We start from the raw sequence: 16,281 nt of genomic DNA, 5'->3' as shown, positions 1-16,281 counted from the left end.
AGAGTGAATGTATAGTAATTGTTTCTCTTTTGGCTCAAAACCCAGAGGTTCCGCCCCTTCCTATTTGCTTTTTTTTTTTTTAAACGGGTTGTCCTTTGACTCACTTTCTTAAACAGCCAGAATCACTGAATGGCCATTGCCTCACTCAAAGTGAGAACTCAGAAAGACCAAGGTCTCCCAACTGCATCCTGGGCATCTCCAGTCATCTTCATCTATATCTGGCCATTTGTGATAGTAATGGCAATTAAAGATTCCCCAGTATTGGCTTGGTTTTCAAATTGATTGTATTAAAACCCAGAGTTTGTTAATCCCACCTGTGGGATGGGCTTGTTGATGTGAAAAGAAAGTCCTGAAGTGGGAGGAGCTGGTGACGTAGATTTGGAGAGACACTGGAGAGAGGCGGAAGATCTTTTTTTGGAAGCAGCACCTCGTGGAGAGAGAGAGAGACTAAGAGGATTGCTGGTGGCCGCTTTGAATTGCCCTGGACTTTTGAGACCTGCCCCCTGAGCTGCCAAGGACTGAGGAGACATGGCTGTTTTGCTGGTACTTTGTCTGTCTGTTTTGATGTTATTTTGCCAGATTTGTCCACTGGTGAAAGACTGTCCTGTTGAAGAAGTCCTGGAACCTGGCATTTGGTTAAGAAGGCCTGAGACTGCCCTGCAGACAGAGAGTGAATACTGTCCACTGGTGAGGGACAGTACTGTTGTTGCAGGGGTCTGGAGACTGTCCTGCAGACAGAATGAATACTGTCCACTGGTGAGGGACAGTACTGTTGTTGCAGGGGTCTGGGAGCCTTTCTGTTGGTTCAGAAGCCCTGAAGAAGGATTTTCTTGTTGTATGTTTACAGAAATCCTGGGAGAGGGCTTTGCTAATGTGTTCAGGGGTTCTAGGGCTGTTCTACAGACAGAGGATAAATTCATGAAGGGACTGGCAATGTATCTTATGGCCTTGCTAAGCCTTGTCTCTCCAGGAACTAAGATTGCTGAGAACTTGCCTCGTGTCAAGATGAAGAAAAGACCTCCATTTGGGTATTAAGTGCTGTGTTTAAACTTGATGTAACTCTGGGGTAGATTCAATTGTGATCCAGGGGTGGGGAACTTTTGACCTTTTTGTGTTCTATGGTTGAGCAAATGAATGTATTTTACTTATGTTTGGAAACTAATCTCCATTTGAGAAGAGGGGCTTTGTGGTGGACTTAATTAAGGTATAGCCTAGGGGTGGAGAAGTATTTGGAACAGAGACTTTGTAATTGATTGAATGATTGGAAAGTCCTGGGGTGGGGTAGGCCTTGGAGATTATTTAATCACACTTAGTAAATGCTGTATTTTGAATGATGTCATGTTTTGATCTTCTCTGTTCTGGGTTTGTTACTGAATAAAATAGAGAGCACCTATGCTGGTATTTTGAACCTGGGAAGTTGCCTTTCCTTGGCATTACATTACACCATTGGACCCAGATGTCTCTAGCTAGCTAGGCCATACAACCCTCTCATTTCACAGAAGAAAGTAATTTACGTAAAGTTATGGTGGAACTTGAACTTGGGCCCTCACTTATACCACATTGCCTCCAGTTTCGTCATTTGTCCTGACAGAATGGCAGCTTCTTGAAGGCAGGGACTCTCTCATTTCTGTCTTAGATCTCCAGTGCTCTGGCACATTAATCAACTCTTGTTGATGATTAGAACCGTTAGTGTGTATTTTAAAGTCAAACTTTTATCATAATTTCTTGCAACAGATTTCAGGAAACCTAAAACTGCTCACTCCAAAGAGCCTATCTTCCAATCCCTTCATTTTACAGAAGAGCAAACCAACAGGGATGTTAAGTGCCCTACCTGAAGTCACCCAAGGATAACGCCAAACCCAGCACTCTTTCCACAACACTCCACTGACCAAGCTCCCTGATCAAACTTGGTCATTTTCTACTCAGATTAGTTATGAATGGAAAAAGACTAAAAATTGTTTTAGAACCTCAAGCTTTATGATGATTCCTTACAAGGTGAGCATGGGCAAAGAATTTTGTAAACCTTAAATCATTACAAAAGACTGTTATAGCTGGTGATCTTTTTACAGCTAGGACAAAGTCATTGAAAGCATCTGCTTAAAATTTCCAATTCATATAGGAATATCAATTTTACTTATCAAAATTTCTTCACCAGGGCGGCCAGGTGGCACAGTGAGTAAAGCACCGGCCCTTTAGTCTGGAGGACCCAAGTTTGGTTCCGGCCTCAGACACAACACCCACACAAAAAAACTATAGCCATGTAACCTTGGGCAAGTTACTTAACCCCAATTGCCCTCCAAAAGGCAAAAAAAAAAAAATTCTTCACCTAACATCTATAATAATGTAAACATTGCAGCAATAAGTAAGGTCTGTGGGATAAAGAGCAAGAACATGACCTGGTTCCTTTGATCATACTGTTTTTCAAAGCATGTTAGGGAGATAGCTTAGTATAAGAAACTAAGCGTTCAACTTGGGAGTTGGAAGACCTGAATTTCAGTCCTGGCTCTAAAGCTTATTAGCTACGATGATGGTCAAGTCCCCAAAACCATATAAACTGGTCTGGGGGATGGCAGAGTGAATAGAGAACAGGTCCTGGAGTCATGAGTTCAAATCTGGCCTTAGACATTTAACACCTACTACTCGTGTGACCTTGGGCAAGTCACTTAACCTCAATTGCCCTGCCTTCCCCCATTTCCCCCCCAAAAATGGTCAAGGCCTCAGGAGATCGCTGAGATTAGAGATTTGTAAAGTGCTATGTAAATGTGAACTATCATCCTGTTATCAGGTTCTAACCAGATCCCTCCCTGGGGCCTGACCATGCCATGGGGATCCCAAAGGTCAGGCCAGCAGAATACAGGCTCTGGCAAGGCCTCCCAAGCTGAAAGGTCCAGCATGGGTTAGGTAAGAGCAGTTTGTTTTTTGTTTTTTTTTGCTTCTTGAAGGGCAGTTGGGCTTAAGTGACATGCCCAAGGTCACACGGCTAGTAAATGTTATGTGTCTGAGGCTGGATTTGAACTCAAGTCCTCCTGACTTCAGGGCCAGCGCTCTGTTCACTGCACCACCTAGCCACCCCAAGAGCAGCTCATTTTTAGCCACAGTGAAATCTGTCTAGTGAGGCATACATCTGTCTGACATCTGTCAGTGGAATCTCCATGCTTAACAAAAATCAAATGCAAGCATTACATTAAAAGCAGTTAGAGATTGATTTTTAGATACTTCCTTTGGGATAAGAAGGGATAGGAGTGGGGAAAAAAATATAGCTATTTTTATTAAAAGTGATTACAGTTTTTTCCCCCAAGGAAAAAGTGACATCTTAGGTAATTTTAATGGGCACTTTAATGCATCTTATTAGGGAGATATAATAATCATGTCAATAGGACTATTCTGTAGTGTTAATTGTAAAGAAGGAAGAATAAGCAGAGAACTAGGAGAGGAATTGGGGGTAGAGGAGTGTTGTTTGATAACCCACAGCCATATGGTACCTAGGAACTATTATATACTCTATCCTGTAATGAAACAAAAATAAGCTCATAACTATTCATTGGGAAGGAAAGATTAGGAGTCCCTGCTGTAGAAGCCCCACCCCAAAGGCCTGGCTAGCATCATGAAAACCTACCATATCAGCTTTGAGATGGCAGACTAATCCTCATTGGTTCCCCTAGAACCTGAAATATCCCTTTTAACTCCCAAATATATCTGCTGACCCTTGTTATGTACATCTACATTCCTTCTGCAGAGACTTGACACATAGCTAAAATATGTTGTTAATGGAAGAACATGAATATCAAATTTCAGCACTGATTGGCAGTCTGATGTCAAAAACTCAATTTGGCGGTAGAAGATAAATTATATAGATCTTCCTGGACATTATTCCAGGGCCTCCAACCATCCACTTGGTCCCACTGTAACAAGCACATTAAGTCTCTCTTGCATCCAAATCCAGGGGAAGGTTCTATAGAACTCATAGAGGAATATATCTTCTAGCTTATTCTGTTTCCAGGCTATAGGAAGGGCTCCAAAATGGGTCAAGTGTCAATGACTCTGGCATAGGAAATCATGCAGAGGCAAGGCCAAGGCCCCTGACAGAGAGATCCCCAAAGTATCTGCTATGCAGGCAGTGGCCATGGCAAATTCCCGGTGCTCATCCTGGGTCTAGGAAGAGCAAAAGAGAGGTCAGTCAAAAGAATCCTCATTTTCTCTTCTTCCCCTACTATTGCTTTACCCTCCCCTTCTTGCGGTCCTTCAGACTCACACAAAACTAAGGAGCAGGACCTGACCACATGATAAATAAGACTACAAGACCCTGTGTACTCAGTCCCTTACACTGAGTCTATTTCTTCCCCCTACCCCATCCCCACTGCACACCTGCTGACCTCAATTGCAACATGATAGAAGGTGTTTACATAGGCAGCTCCACCCAAGGATCCCTCATACAAAATTATCAGGAAAACAAGGTAGATGCTGGGAAGGAAACTGAACCACACTTCGACCATCAGGAAGCCGAGATTCAGGAACTAGTAGAGAAAAAGAACTATGTGTCAGTAACAGAATCAGTGAGTAGGGAAGGGCATAACCTCAAGGGAGAAGGTATAGAGTCTATGGGTGAGGCCTTCTGACTGAGTCCAAGTTTTACAGAACAAATCCTTTTATTAAGAGGTTTTGTTCTGTGAAGTTTGGATTCAGTCCAAGGGCCACACTTAAGGACCTAGAGGGGCACGTGTGGCCTCAGGTTCCCCATCCGTGGGATAGACCCTAATAATGAACTTCAGTAGGGTTCCCAGAGCAAAGAAAAAAGAGGGGTTAAACAGAAGAAACTCCTCATCGACACCAATACTGATCTCTCACTTATGGCTCACTTTGTAAACCTTAAAGCACTACTCTTCCCATAGCAACCCTCTGATGTGGGTAATATTATTTTTCCCATTTTCAAGATGAATAAAAAGGCAAAAGTTACATGACTTTCCCCATGGTTCTACAGCAAGTAACTAGCATCACTGGTGTCCGGAATCCAAGTCCAGGGCTCTTCTCATTACAATACCCAAAGTTTGCCTAACGCTCAGGGTCCCTGTTTTCCATCAGCAAGAGTCTCTAGGAGTCAAGTGAATGACAAAAACACTGGGCACTTGGGAAACAAGGGAAAGATGAAGGGATGGAGGGATTTCAAAAGAGAGCTGGGAACCGTACCTGAAGCACTGCCAATAGCCAAATGAAATGGAAGTGGCAGCAACGTAGAGAGGATCGGGAGACAAAGACTCCGACTTGGTACAGCATCTGGTACCTGAGAAGAATTGAGTGGTGAAAAGGGCTCCCCTTCTACTGGGAGAGCCCAGGTCCTCCTAGGAACCTGCCCCCTCAGGCACCCTCCCCCGCTTCTGTTCTCACCATCGGTACTGCTGGGCATGGCTCAGAGATGTGTTTCTGAAGAAAAGGAGCTCAAACTAGGCAGAGAAGTAGATTACAGGGAGTTATGAATGCCTCCTCCTTACTGCTTTATTCCAACCCTCAGTTATTAATCCTCATACTCCCTTTTCCTGATATCCCTCCCCTATATCTTCTTACTCACCAGCCCCTGGTTGATAAAATACTCAGCAAAATAAACCAGAGCCAAGGGGACAATGTATTTCAGGAGACCCTGGAAGGTTCAGAGGTTAAGAGGGTGAGTTTTTGATGCAAAGTTAGAGCAACAACCCCCATTACTGAACCACTCCCTTACCTACCCCCACATCCAAAGTAATGTCACTTTATCCCCTATCCTGCTTCCCCATACCTTAAAGACATTCCACCTGTCACTGAAAGAGAGGCTCAGTTTGAAGTTGGAGTCTGCTGAGAAAAGAGCGAATTAGAGAGAATTTCATCCTTTACCCTCTTTAGGAGAAGGCCCAGGAAAGGGGCCCATAGACAAGCAGAGAAATGTCAGAAATTGCCACGGCAAATTTGAACTATATTTTTTAAAAAACCCAAGATGTACACAGTAGGGGGGAAAAGACAAAAATGAACCTAACAGAAGTTCCCAGTTTCATATAAATTCCCTTTTTTGTTTTTCTATGCACATCAAAATGTTTACATTTGTTGAACTCTATTAGTAATAAAAAATATATTTTAAAAAAGGAGGCCTGGGGCGGCTAGGTGGCATACTGAATACAGCACCAGCCCTGGAGTCAGGAGGACCTGAGTTCAAATCCAGCCTCAGACACTTGACACACTTACTAGCCATGTGACCTTAGGCAAGTCACTTAACCCCAATTGCCCTGCCCTGCCCTCTCCAAAAAAAAAAAATAAAAGAAAGAAAAAGGAGGCCTAAAGAGATCACAGATTTAGGGCTAAAAGGGACCTTAGAGGTCATCTATTCCAACCCTCTCATTTTATAGATGAAGAAACCCAAGATTACACAAATAGTTAAGCAACAGAATTGGGATTAACTACCCACATCCCCTGACTCCAAATCTCATGCTCTTTTCTCTATTATACCATACAGTAAGTTATTATTATTCCTCATAATAATAATTCCTAACTTCAGGCAATGATTTATCGTTTTCACAATGTTTTCCTGTGTTTGACCTTATGAGACCCACCCTCCCCACCCCACCCCCCAAGCTCCTGTGAACCAGAGCTTGCCAAGTGAAGACCTAAGTGATGTGAACAACCTCACAGAACAAATCAGGCTGTCTCCTGGGCTCAGTGAGACAACCAACTCACTCACGGGGCTTTGAGTTCTCTCCTGCTATGAGGGGCTGCTGAGCTGAGGTCTCAAGCACCCCATCTCTTTGGGAAGCCAATGAATCTGGGGACTTGAGAAGCAGAAAGTAACTAGAGGAAAGAAAAAATAAAAGAGGAGAGAATCTCAAAGTCTCTTCCCTTTCCCTGACTCATATTCCTTTTCCACTCCACACAGGAGAGTATAGAACATGAAACAGAAAGAGATACTTACGTGGCCAGCAGGAGAACAGGGATGCCCAGCATAGAAATTAGTGTGTTTTCAGGGGAAAGACCAACCATGGTCAGACCAAGGTAGGACAGAGCCCCTAGTACCCCTGCCCCACCAGTGCCTGAGGACCACCAGGAAACCACCTCACTGAAAAGAAAACAGCCAAGAAGAAGAGATGTAGGAGCGAGATCAACAGGACTACTATGCCCCTCACTCCCTGCATCCCCCCCAAAAAACCCAAACAAACCCTGCCTCACACTCTCTCCCTTCCCTCAATTTACCTGGGGTAAAAGGCAGTAAGGGCTAGAAAGGTTATCTCCCCCAGCCCACAGGAAATACTGGCCAGGACCACACCTAGAGACAGGAAGGTGGGGACAGAGAAGGAAGGGGTGTCACACCCCATGGAAGTGACCAAATCTTTCTCTTCATGTAGCCCTTATCTTGTGTCATCCTGCCCGAACCCTGCCACACTGATTATACAAACTAAATGCTCCCATGCTACTCAACTCACCACTTAGGCTGGTCATTACTCCCTGAGAAAAGGCAACCAGAAGGAAGCTACCAGCAGCACAGGCCCCACAAAGGATAATTCGAGGGCTAGAGAGAAAGGTAGTCAGTTAGTCCTTTTCTCCTCCAATTTTAACCCCATTTAACATTCAGACCATGACCTTTTTGCCTGTTTCCAACATTCTTGCTTCTGTTCCCCCTGATCACCCATATTCCATCTTAAAGTCACTTAGTAACAGAAGAGACTTTAGCAACATGTAGACTAAATCTCCTTTTTTTTTTCCTTTGGAGGGGGGAAGGTAGGGGACTTGCCCAAGGTCACACAACTAGTAAGTGTTAAGTGTCTGAGGCCAGATTTGAAGTCAGGTCCTCCTGACTCCAGGGCCAGTGCTCTATTCATGGCACCACCTAGCCATGAATTATTTTAAAAAGGAAACTAAAGAACATAGACAAGTGATTTGCTCATGGTCTAGTATGTCAACTAAACACAGAGCTGGGATCACTGCCCAGGTCTCCAAGCTAGTACACTTTCACAGAATCATAGGGTTTAGAGTGGAAAGGAAGGAAAGAGATTATATGCTCCAACCTTATTTCACAAATCAAGGAACAGGCCCAGAGAAACTAAATGACATGCCTAAAATCATACTAAAACTACACCATCTTCCTCCTCTTCGTTTCTACCCCATCCCCATGTGCTGCAGACCTGTAGGGCAGCAAGTGAAGGCCGAGAGGAGCGAGAATCTTGATAATGAATGTAGGCAGAATGTCAGCCAAGAGGACAGCCTAGGATAGAATTTATAAACAATATTTCATTCTCAACCCTCTGGATAATCCAGGGCCAGGGCCCTAGAGATCAAAGATTACCCTGATGAGGCAGAGCACAGAAAGTTAAAAAGACTGCCTTGTTTGAAGTAGGTGGACAGACTTCTCTTTGTTGCCACGAGGGCAGGGTACTCAGATCTAGAGGACCTTAACAAGGCAAAATGGGGGCTGGAACAGAATGCTTAGGGGAATCGTGAACAACACTCACAGCTGTAGACACAGGGTTGCAATCATATCGAGATGTACCATTGTGAGGAGTAGGTGTTGGCTCTGGATCCACCTGAATGAAGAAAGGAAAAATTTGAGTTATCCAATATCTCAACAGTAACTACTACTCCTTTGTAGAGTATGTCAAAGTTCAAATTACAAAGCAATTTTCTCAGACCAACCATCCTGAGCAATGCTTGGGGGAGGTCATCTACTCCACACTGGATCTAGAAATGGGGCCAACTGACCAGACTGAGGATTGAAGGTCAAATGCCTCAAACCTCACCCTTCGTACTCCCGTCCTCCCAGTCCTGACCATTGGGAAGGATTCTCCTCACCCCTGCCCACCCCATGCTTCCCACCTCTTACAGAAGGAATAACTGAATACCACTGGTCCGGAGAAGGGGGTGACGAGTAACAACTTATGGCGCCATCTCTGTGTTCTGAGTCTAAGGGAGCCTAGGGAGGAAGCTCCTTTCTCTGGCCACCACTCCCTATTCCCCTTCATATCCATCCATGCCTGCCCCATCTTTTCCATACCCTTCCCCCACTCTATCCTAACATTACACTGTGCTCTCTCGAGCCTTTAGTGGATTATTAAGAAATTGCTTTTCATGTTGCATCTGCACTCTTCTCCCCTTCTTGTTCTTCAGTCATTTAGCTGTGTCTGATTCTTCACGACCCCATATGGGCTTTTCTTGGCAAAGATACTGGAGTGGTTTGCCATTTGTTTCTCCACTTTATTTTACAGATGAGGAAACTGAGGCAGTTTAAGTGACTTGGCCAGGGTCGCATGGCTAGTAAGTGGCTGAAGCTGGATTTAGACTTGGGAAGATAAGTTTTCCTGATTCTAGGCCCAGCACTCTATCCAATGTGCCACCAAGCTGCCCTATTTATCTATACATGATCCCATAACATAATCAGTGCTTAATATGCTGCATAAATGAATGAATAAAGGCTGTTCTTGCCAGTAACTAAATGTGTAACTGTGGATTAGCCTCTGTGGGTCCCAATTTCCTCCTCTGAAAGATAAGGATGACCCTCCACTGTCCAGAATGCCTAGATGATGCTTAAGGTCCCTTCTAACTTTAAATGAGAAGCCCTATTATTATTGGCAGCTCACGTGGCTGTTATTTTCAGGTGTCCTCTGGTTCCTGAGGATGTCATGTGCAGCACTGAGCATCACCACATAGGAAAAGTTGTTGCAAAGACCTAGGAGCCTAGAAGTGAAAAGGGAAGCAATGCTCAGAAGACAGCTTTCCCCTCCCAACTTCCTCCTGAACCTTCTGCTGTCTACTTCTCTCTGACCAGCTTGCACCTCCTCACCACATCCAGGTACCAACATTTCACTACCTACAAAGTGACTTCCATTGTTTTTCCTCTCTTCCCATGATTTCTTTCTTCTCTGCTTTTCCTGTCCTTTTCTCCAATTTCCCAGAGACTCAAACTGAATCCCTACTATTCCATGAAGACTCCCTTGACTATCCTACCCTGAAGCAACTATTCTACCAACTTAGGGTACTTATCTAGCCTATTACTCATTTAATTCTTACCGTGTTTCCCCGATAACAAGACCTATCCCGAAAATAAGCCCTCCCCTTACTGTGTAAGGTTCCTCGAAAATAAGGCCTATTGAGATTGCTACTGTAGTGAAGGTGATCCCCTGTGCTATTACCCTCTGTATGCACCGTCCCCTTCCCCCCCCCCACCGCCTGAAACTCACACAGCGCTCCGAGCTGCATCCAATCAGAGCTGCAGCAGTGAGCGCATCATCCTGTTCTTCCCCAGTGATTTGCTTATTGAATAAAGGTACATTTTTTTGTTCACATTTACCTGTTTATTAAAATTGCTGTCAATGTTCATTAAAATAAGCCCTCCCCTGAAAATAAGCCCTCTGGTGTTTTTCTGTCCAAAAAATATAATAAGACAATGTCTTATTATCGGGGAAACACGGTAGCACATACTGCTTTGTGATAGACACACTATTATTATCTTGTAGAACTGCAGTCACAGTTTGTAATGGGAATGTAAATTTAAAGATCTTCCCTGCCCCTGGGCTAAAGTACACTTGGAGCCTGGGGTGGGAGGCTTGTTTTTCAGTAGATACTCTTTGATTGGTCCAGAAGGTTGTTACATTCTCTGAGCCAGGAGAAGGCTATATAAACCCTGATTTGAGGCTTTGTTTTGGGGCTCACTTTGAGAAGTGTTCTGTGACTTGATCAGATGAGACTCTGGGAAGCCGTTGTTGAGAGCCCCCAGCTTTGAAAAACCCAGATGTTGATATGGTATGGATGTAATGGTTGGACAGTTTGGAAACCTGTCTACTTGATCTGTTTCTCTGTCTTGATAATTCTGTCTGTATACTCTGAAGTTCGGGGTGCTGACCTTTTTCCCCTCAACTAGGCAAACAATATATGTTTGACTGATTAAAGTAAGCTTGTTAACCCATTTTGAGTTGCTTTCCTTTATCAAAGCAGATCCAAGAACCTGTGTTGGCAGCCACCCTGGGGACACTTGGGGTGCTTGCTGCTACACAGTTCTACTGCAATACACTTGGCCAAACTACTTAACTTCTCTGGACATCGGTCTCAACTATAAAAAAGGTTGGAGTAAGATCTGGGTAGCATATGGAAAGAAAGATTAGATGTGGAGTCAGGAGACCCAAGTTCTAGCCTCAGTTTACTCAGTATTCATTAACTTTATATAAAAAGTCTACTAAGTACAAGGCACTGCATTGAGTACTAGTTCTGCCACTAAGTTCCTCTATGGATTTTACCTCCCTAATCTGTAAAATGAATGGACTGTAGTTAAATGAGTCAACATGCTCCAACATACAAAATCTTTGGCTGAAATTCAACTTTTCATGTATTTATATTGTATTATTTCCCCCGTTAGAATGTAAGCTTTTTGAAAGCTGGGGCTGTCTTGTTTTTCTATTTGTATTCTCAGAGTTTGCACTGAATAAATGCACCCCTTATCCCATTTATTCATTCCATCTAAACACCTAGACTATAAGCTGTTTCAGGTTAGGAATTTCTTATAAAAGGTATTCTTCACTGGACCTAGTACCCAAACAACTTCTGTCCTTCTCCTGTCTCATCTACTTTATTCCTTCACCCTTCTACTTCTTCTATTCCTAACCCATCTCTATGTTCATTTTGCTCCTCCTCCTAGGGTCCCACTCTGGGCCCTCCCTCCTCTATTCCCTCTGACCTCTCCCATAGTCACTTACCAAAAACCGACCAGGTTTCTCCAGTGGACAGACTGGACACTTGACTCACGTGATTTTCTAGGGAGAAGCTCCTCTCCTAGGAGAGGAAGGAAAAAAGAATCTTCAATTCAATTTAGCAAGCATTTATTCAGCACCTATTATATACAATATCCTGTGGTAGGCATTATGGGGGAATTCCTTGCTCTTGTGGAATTTATTGCCTAGAAGAAAAGCTATAACTTATATAAAAATAACTATGATGTAATATAAATGATAAATGCACAAGTCAGTACAAAGGCATGTAAGGTCTGAAAAAAAGTATTTGTAACTCTGGGAAATCCAAGAAGGCTTCAGAAAGAAACCTGGCCTTGGAAAATGAGTAGTATTTCCACAGAAAGAGCTAAGAGTTGACAAAGAGGGATATCCACCAAAAATACATGACTCAAAATACAAAGGCAGGAAAGCATGGGATGGCTGGATGGAGAGAAGTTCACTTCAATTCTCAAATTCTGTCTCTTACAGCTCAGTATTATAAACTGTGAATGGGCTATTTGATATATAATAGCTGAGTTACTAACATTATTTTGGCTTCAGAGGCTTATCGAGTACTTTATACACATAATCTCATCTGATCCAAAGTCCAATAGCAATCTATCCAAATTAAGCTCTTACTATATGCCAGTCTCTGTGCTGGGGAGACATACAAAAATGAGACAACCCACACCCTCAAGGCACTTACATTTAACTGTGTGCAACAGGTACTAAAAGCACTGTTATGAATACTATGAACTCATTCTTGTATGGCTTTAAGTTTTAAAGTACTTTCCTTAAAACCATGGATAGCACAGGCCCTGAAGTCAGAAGGACCTGAGTTCAGATCTGGACTCTTGATACTAGCTATGTGAGTCTGTGTAAGTCACTTAACTCCAATTGCTTCGCTAAAAACAAACAAACAAAAAACACCAAACCACTTTTGTAAAGTAGACATTGCCCTATTATCATCACCATTTTATGGATAAGGAAATGGGAGCTTTGGAGAGGAATCATCTACCCATCAAAGAACAGCAATAGTATAAGGGGAAAATTGCTGGGCTTGTAGTCGAGATTTGGATTCAAATCCTAGCTCTGATATTCCCCAACTATGTAACACGGGGTAAGTCACTGAGCTTACTGCATCCATAAAATTGTACAGTTGGAGTTGGAAGGTCCCATCCCCATCCCTCCCCTCCTCACCCCGCATTTTATGAGGGTGAATCAACAACATCCTCGTCTTCACAGAAGTGACCACAGGGGCTTAGGGAGGATTCAAACGCGGACCTCTCCGGACCACAACACTGGCGCTCTTTCCGCTCTTTCGTGACCCCTGAGTCTCACTAGCCCATGCCATTAGCCAGGCCTGTCCAGGCCCCTCCGCATTTCACACGCCAGGAGCCCGATACCAGAGGGGCCCCCGGGTCAAGAACCACTCACTCTCTGAATCTGAATGCTGCTGCCAGGTGTCCGTAGAAGCCATGGTGGGATCAGCAATCACCGGCGGTCAAAGCCTGGCCCCTCGCAGGAGATCACGGCGGCCTCATCAGACTTCGGAGGGCCAGAAGGAAGGTACTGGCCAGGCCGGCCGGCCTATGGGGTGTCTTCCCTCCTCCCCCGAGGCTGCAGGACGTAGTTACCGTCGCCTCAGATAGCCTACGTGGCCAGAGCGCACGGCTGAGCCACTTTGGACCAAGACAGAGAAGCCCCAGGCCAGACATAAACAGGTACCACCAGTTCGGGAGTCATGTGATCTTCATGAGACGCTTCCGGTCAGGTGGACTCTCCCTTCCGGCTCCTCCCCGGATGAGCGCCGAGTCTGGTCCTCGGCTGAGACCCTGAGAGAAGAAGGACCCAAGGGACTGGGAAGTTACTGATCCCGAGCCAGGGCTGGGCGGGCAGCCATCTAGCGACGAAACCGAGCTCAGGGTCATCCTGGCCTGGAGGGGTCGGAGCCGATGTGAACCTCGCCCGCCCTTTTGTGGCTCCAGAGCCGTTTGATCCATTGCCAGTTGGAGTCAGGGAGGCCCCACCCCCGGCCACTTACCAGGACCAAAGATGGCTGCGCCCTGTCGTGTTCGCTCCTTTCCTTTATCTTTAAAATCCTAACGTATATGGAGCAAATCTTCACAGAGCACTCTCTCAGGAGCTCTCCAGGCCCCCTCGTCTTTGCCCTTTATCACACCCTACTTCGTATTGTGATGGGGTGGGCCAAGTAGTGAACCCCGAAAACGGGATCCTAAATGCGATTCCTCCCCGACCCTAGCTAGGTGTGTGGCCTGGAGGTAACGTCTTGACCTCTTCTCCGGAGCCAGGTTTTCTTACCAGGCAATTGGACAACTTTAATGGATTGCTGTTAAGAAAATGATTTATAAACCTTAGAGGGCAAGATAAATGTTAATGTTTCTCCTGATAATGCTGTTTAGGGTGCTAGGAACCCCGAAATTCAGGGGTGCAGGGCGGGTTTGCCTCCAAAAATTCGACCACTCAAGCCTCCTTTTAGTTAGAGACAAAGTTTTTTTTTGTCACTAATAGAAGCTGGCGAGATTCTAAGAATCTACAAGTTTGATGCGGATGGCACTGATGTTTTTTTTATATAGAAAAAGGCTGTGAGAAAATCCGAATGGGATCAAGGAGTGACAAGTAGCCTGGGGTGGGCCCGGTGCAGACCTGGAGGGCCAAGACAAAAGGGCAGTAGAGAGGATTATGCTGGGATGGGCCGGATGCCTCAGGGAGATGCCGAGGACTTGGTTGCTGAAATTTGTGGGAAGGTTCAAGGGCTTTTCAGGGGTCCAGGTCCTAACCCCATCATTGGCAGCTGGATGGCAAAAAAGATAAAGCTCTCAGGTCAGAAAAACCTGAGTTCAAATCCAGCTTTAGACACTAGCTATGGGATCATTGGCAGGACTACAGTTTCCTCATCTATAAAATGAAGATAATGATAGCATATCTCTCCCCCCCCCCAAAAAAAAAGAAGAGCAAAGATTTTAATCCAATAATTTTTCATTTAAATTTCCTGCAGTAAATATAGATGACAATACCAGTGTTTTGGATCACACATGTAGGAAGATTTGACTTAATAGGGAATGGGCAGGAGATAATTGTGGTAAATTTATGAAATATTGTATGATGATGATTTTCTTTGTAAACCCTAGACTTAGCCTAGAGGGTGTTTTCCAGTGCAAGCCCAGAGATCCAGGCCAGAAGAGAAAGCACCAAGGAGAAAGAAAGCCCCGGATATTGATGACCAAAGCTCCCTCAACTGTCCCCTGGTGGCATATCTTAAGATTCGCTCTGGGTGGCTCTTAAAAACTCCAGTACTCTTGTCAGGAAGAAGAAAAAACCAAGCAAAAGAAAACTGCTCAACCTCATAGTACTTACCTTGAATTGAATTGAATTAGAATTGGAAGGGAACTTGGGTGTTAATGCAAAAGTGCTTGAATCACAGTATACTGTTAGAGGCTGCATTAACAGGTGGAAACAAATATAGTACCAGACTGCTACAGGAGCACAGCCCCCACCATACCACCCCAAAAAAGAACAAAACAAACCAACCCTGCTTTGTAGGTGACCTCAGAGCTCAGAGCTGGATCAGAGGACCATATATTTGGATCTAGAAAGAACCTAAGAGATCATGCAGCCCCTTGTCATAGAGATGAAGAAACTATCCCAGAGGAATTTTTTCAGGGTCACTGGGGTGGTTAGCACCAGAATTCAAATCAAGGTCTTCGACACAAATCTAATGCATCTTAACAAAGTTTTTAATTAATGAAAAATTTTTTTCTTTCCACAGCCTCCTTTGGAAAAACAAAAAGAAAACCTTGCAGCAAATATGAAGTCATGCAAAAAAAAAAAATCCTGCCTCCAATTCATTTTTTCCTATATTATGATGCTGTTTACTAAGGTTCTAACCCTCCCAAACCTCAGCACTCCTTGTTAAATCTGATTAAAGAGGTCTATCATCTACTAACAGGACCTTCCCTCCCACAATATAGGTATAGAGTTCCAGCAAGTACCAATGCCCTGACAATCCATAGCCTTTCACCCTGCCCCAGAAAGTGTTCTAGGCATCCCCCAAAAGAACTCAGTGCTTTGAACTCTGACTTCCCTTTGCTTGCCCCCCTACCACTTTGTGACCAGAATTCTCTTGAATGTAGGATCCCAAGAAAGCAGCCCCAGGCTGAAGGCATGCTTTGAATCAGCATCTCTTCAGAATCATAACTCTTATATGCCAATTGCCTTTTTAGTTGACTAACCAGCAGATACATTAGTTTAAAAGAAAAGATACCTAATTTAATGGCATGGAAAGATAAATGACAAAGAAAACCCAGTTCTTGCCCACACACAAGGATGTACAGATTTTCACATTTGTTTTTCCTACTGGTTAGAGAAGGAACACGCATATCAGTACATTCCTAAGTCATCTTAATTATAATTCTCAGTTTCTAAACCTACCATTTGCTTCTCCCTCATAGGATTGCTCAAGTTATCTGTTCTGGTGATGTCATCAAGCTGTGATAAATAATACTGATGTCCTCTGTTAGGCTGTTCTCCCCAAGCTCTACTGCCATCTATTGGT

At 44.1% G+C, this 16,281-nt stretch overlaps 1 protein-coding gene across 6 annotated transcripts; it reads right to left on the bottom strand.

The window, feature by feature from the left end:
• Nucleotides 1-1,955: 1,955 nt before the first annotated feature.
• On the bottom strand, nt 1,956-13,494 carry CLN3 (CLN3 lysosomal/endosomal transmembrane protein, battenin). Of its 6 annotated transcripts, none has more exons than XM_069063856.1 (15): nt 13,143-13,494; nt 11,694-11,793; nt 9,585-9,681; nt 8,463-8,534; nt 8,136-8,215; nt 7,437-7,522; nt 7,207-7,279; nt 6,929-7,072; nt 6,701-6,807; nt 5,768-5,823; nt 5,564-5,632; nt 5,383-5,438; nt 5,185-5,278; nt 4,366-4,514; nt 1,956-4,152 (listed from the first exon to the last, which is right to left on the bottom strand). In XM_069063856.1, exons 1-15 carry the CDS (start codon nt 13,183-13,185, stop codon nt 4,107-4,109), a joined length of 1,272 nt encoding a protein of 423 aa, XP_068919957.1. In that variant the 5' UTR covers nt 13,186-13,494; the 3' UTR covers nt 1,956-4,106. The 6 variants fall into 6 exon arrangements, with proteins under 6 accessions (XP_068919957.1, XP_068919940.1, XP_068919954.1 ...); XM_069063839.1 differs by having other exon boundaries at nt 4,374-4,514; nt 13,143-13,493; XM_069063853.1 differs by having other exon boundaries at nt 4,374-4,514; nt 11,694-11,769; nt 13,143-13,493.
• Between the last annotated feature and the right edge of the window lie 2,787 nt (nt 13,495-16,281).

This window comes from Petaurus breviceps, unplaced genomic scaffold, assembly GCF_028583685.1.
Source record: "Petaurus breviceps papuanus isolate PSGF00001 unplaced genomic scaffold, PetGlider_PUasm1.0 138, whole genome shotgun sequence".
Lineage (NCBI taxonomy): Eukaryota > Metazoa > Chordata > Mammalia > Diprotodontia > Petauridae > Petaurus > Petaurus breviceps.
The sequence above is the reverse complement of the archived record's forward strand: the minus strand, read 5'-3'. Positions and strand labels throughout refer to the sequence as shown.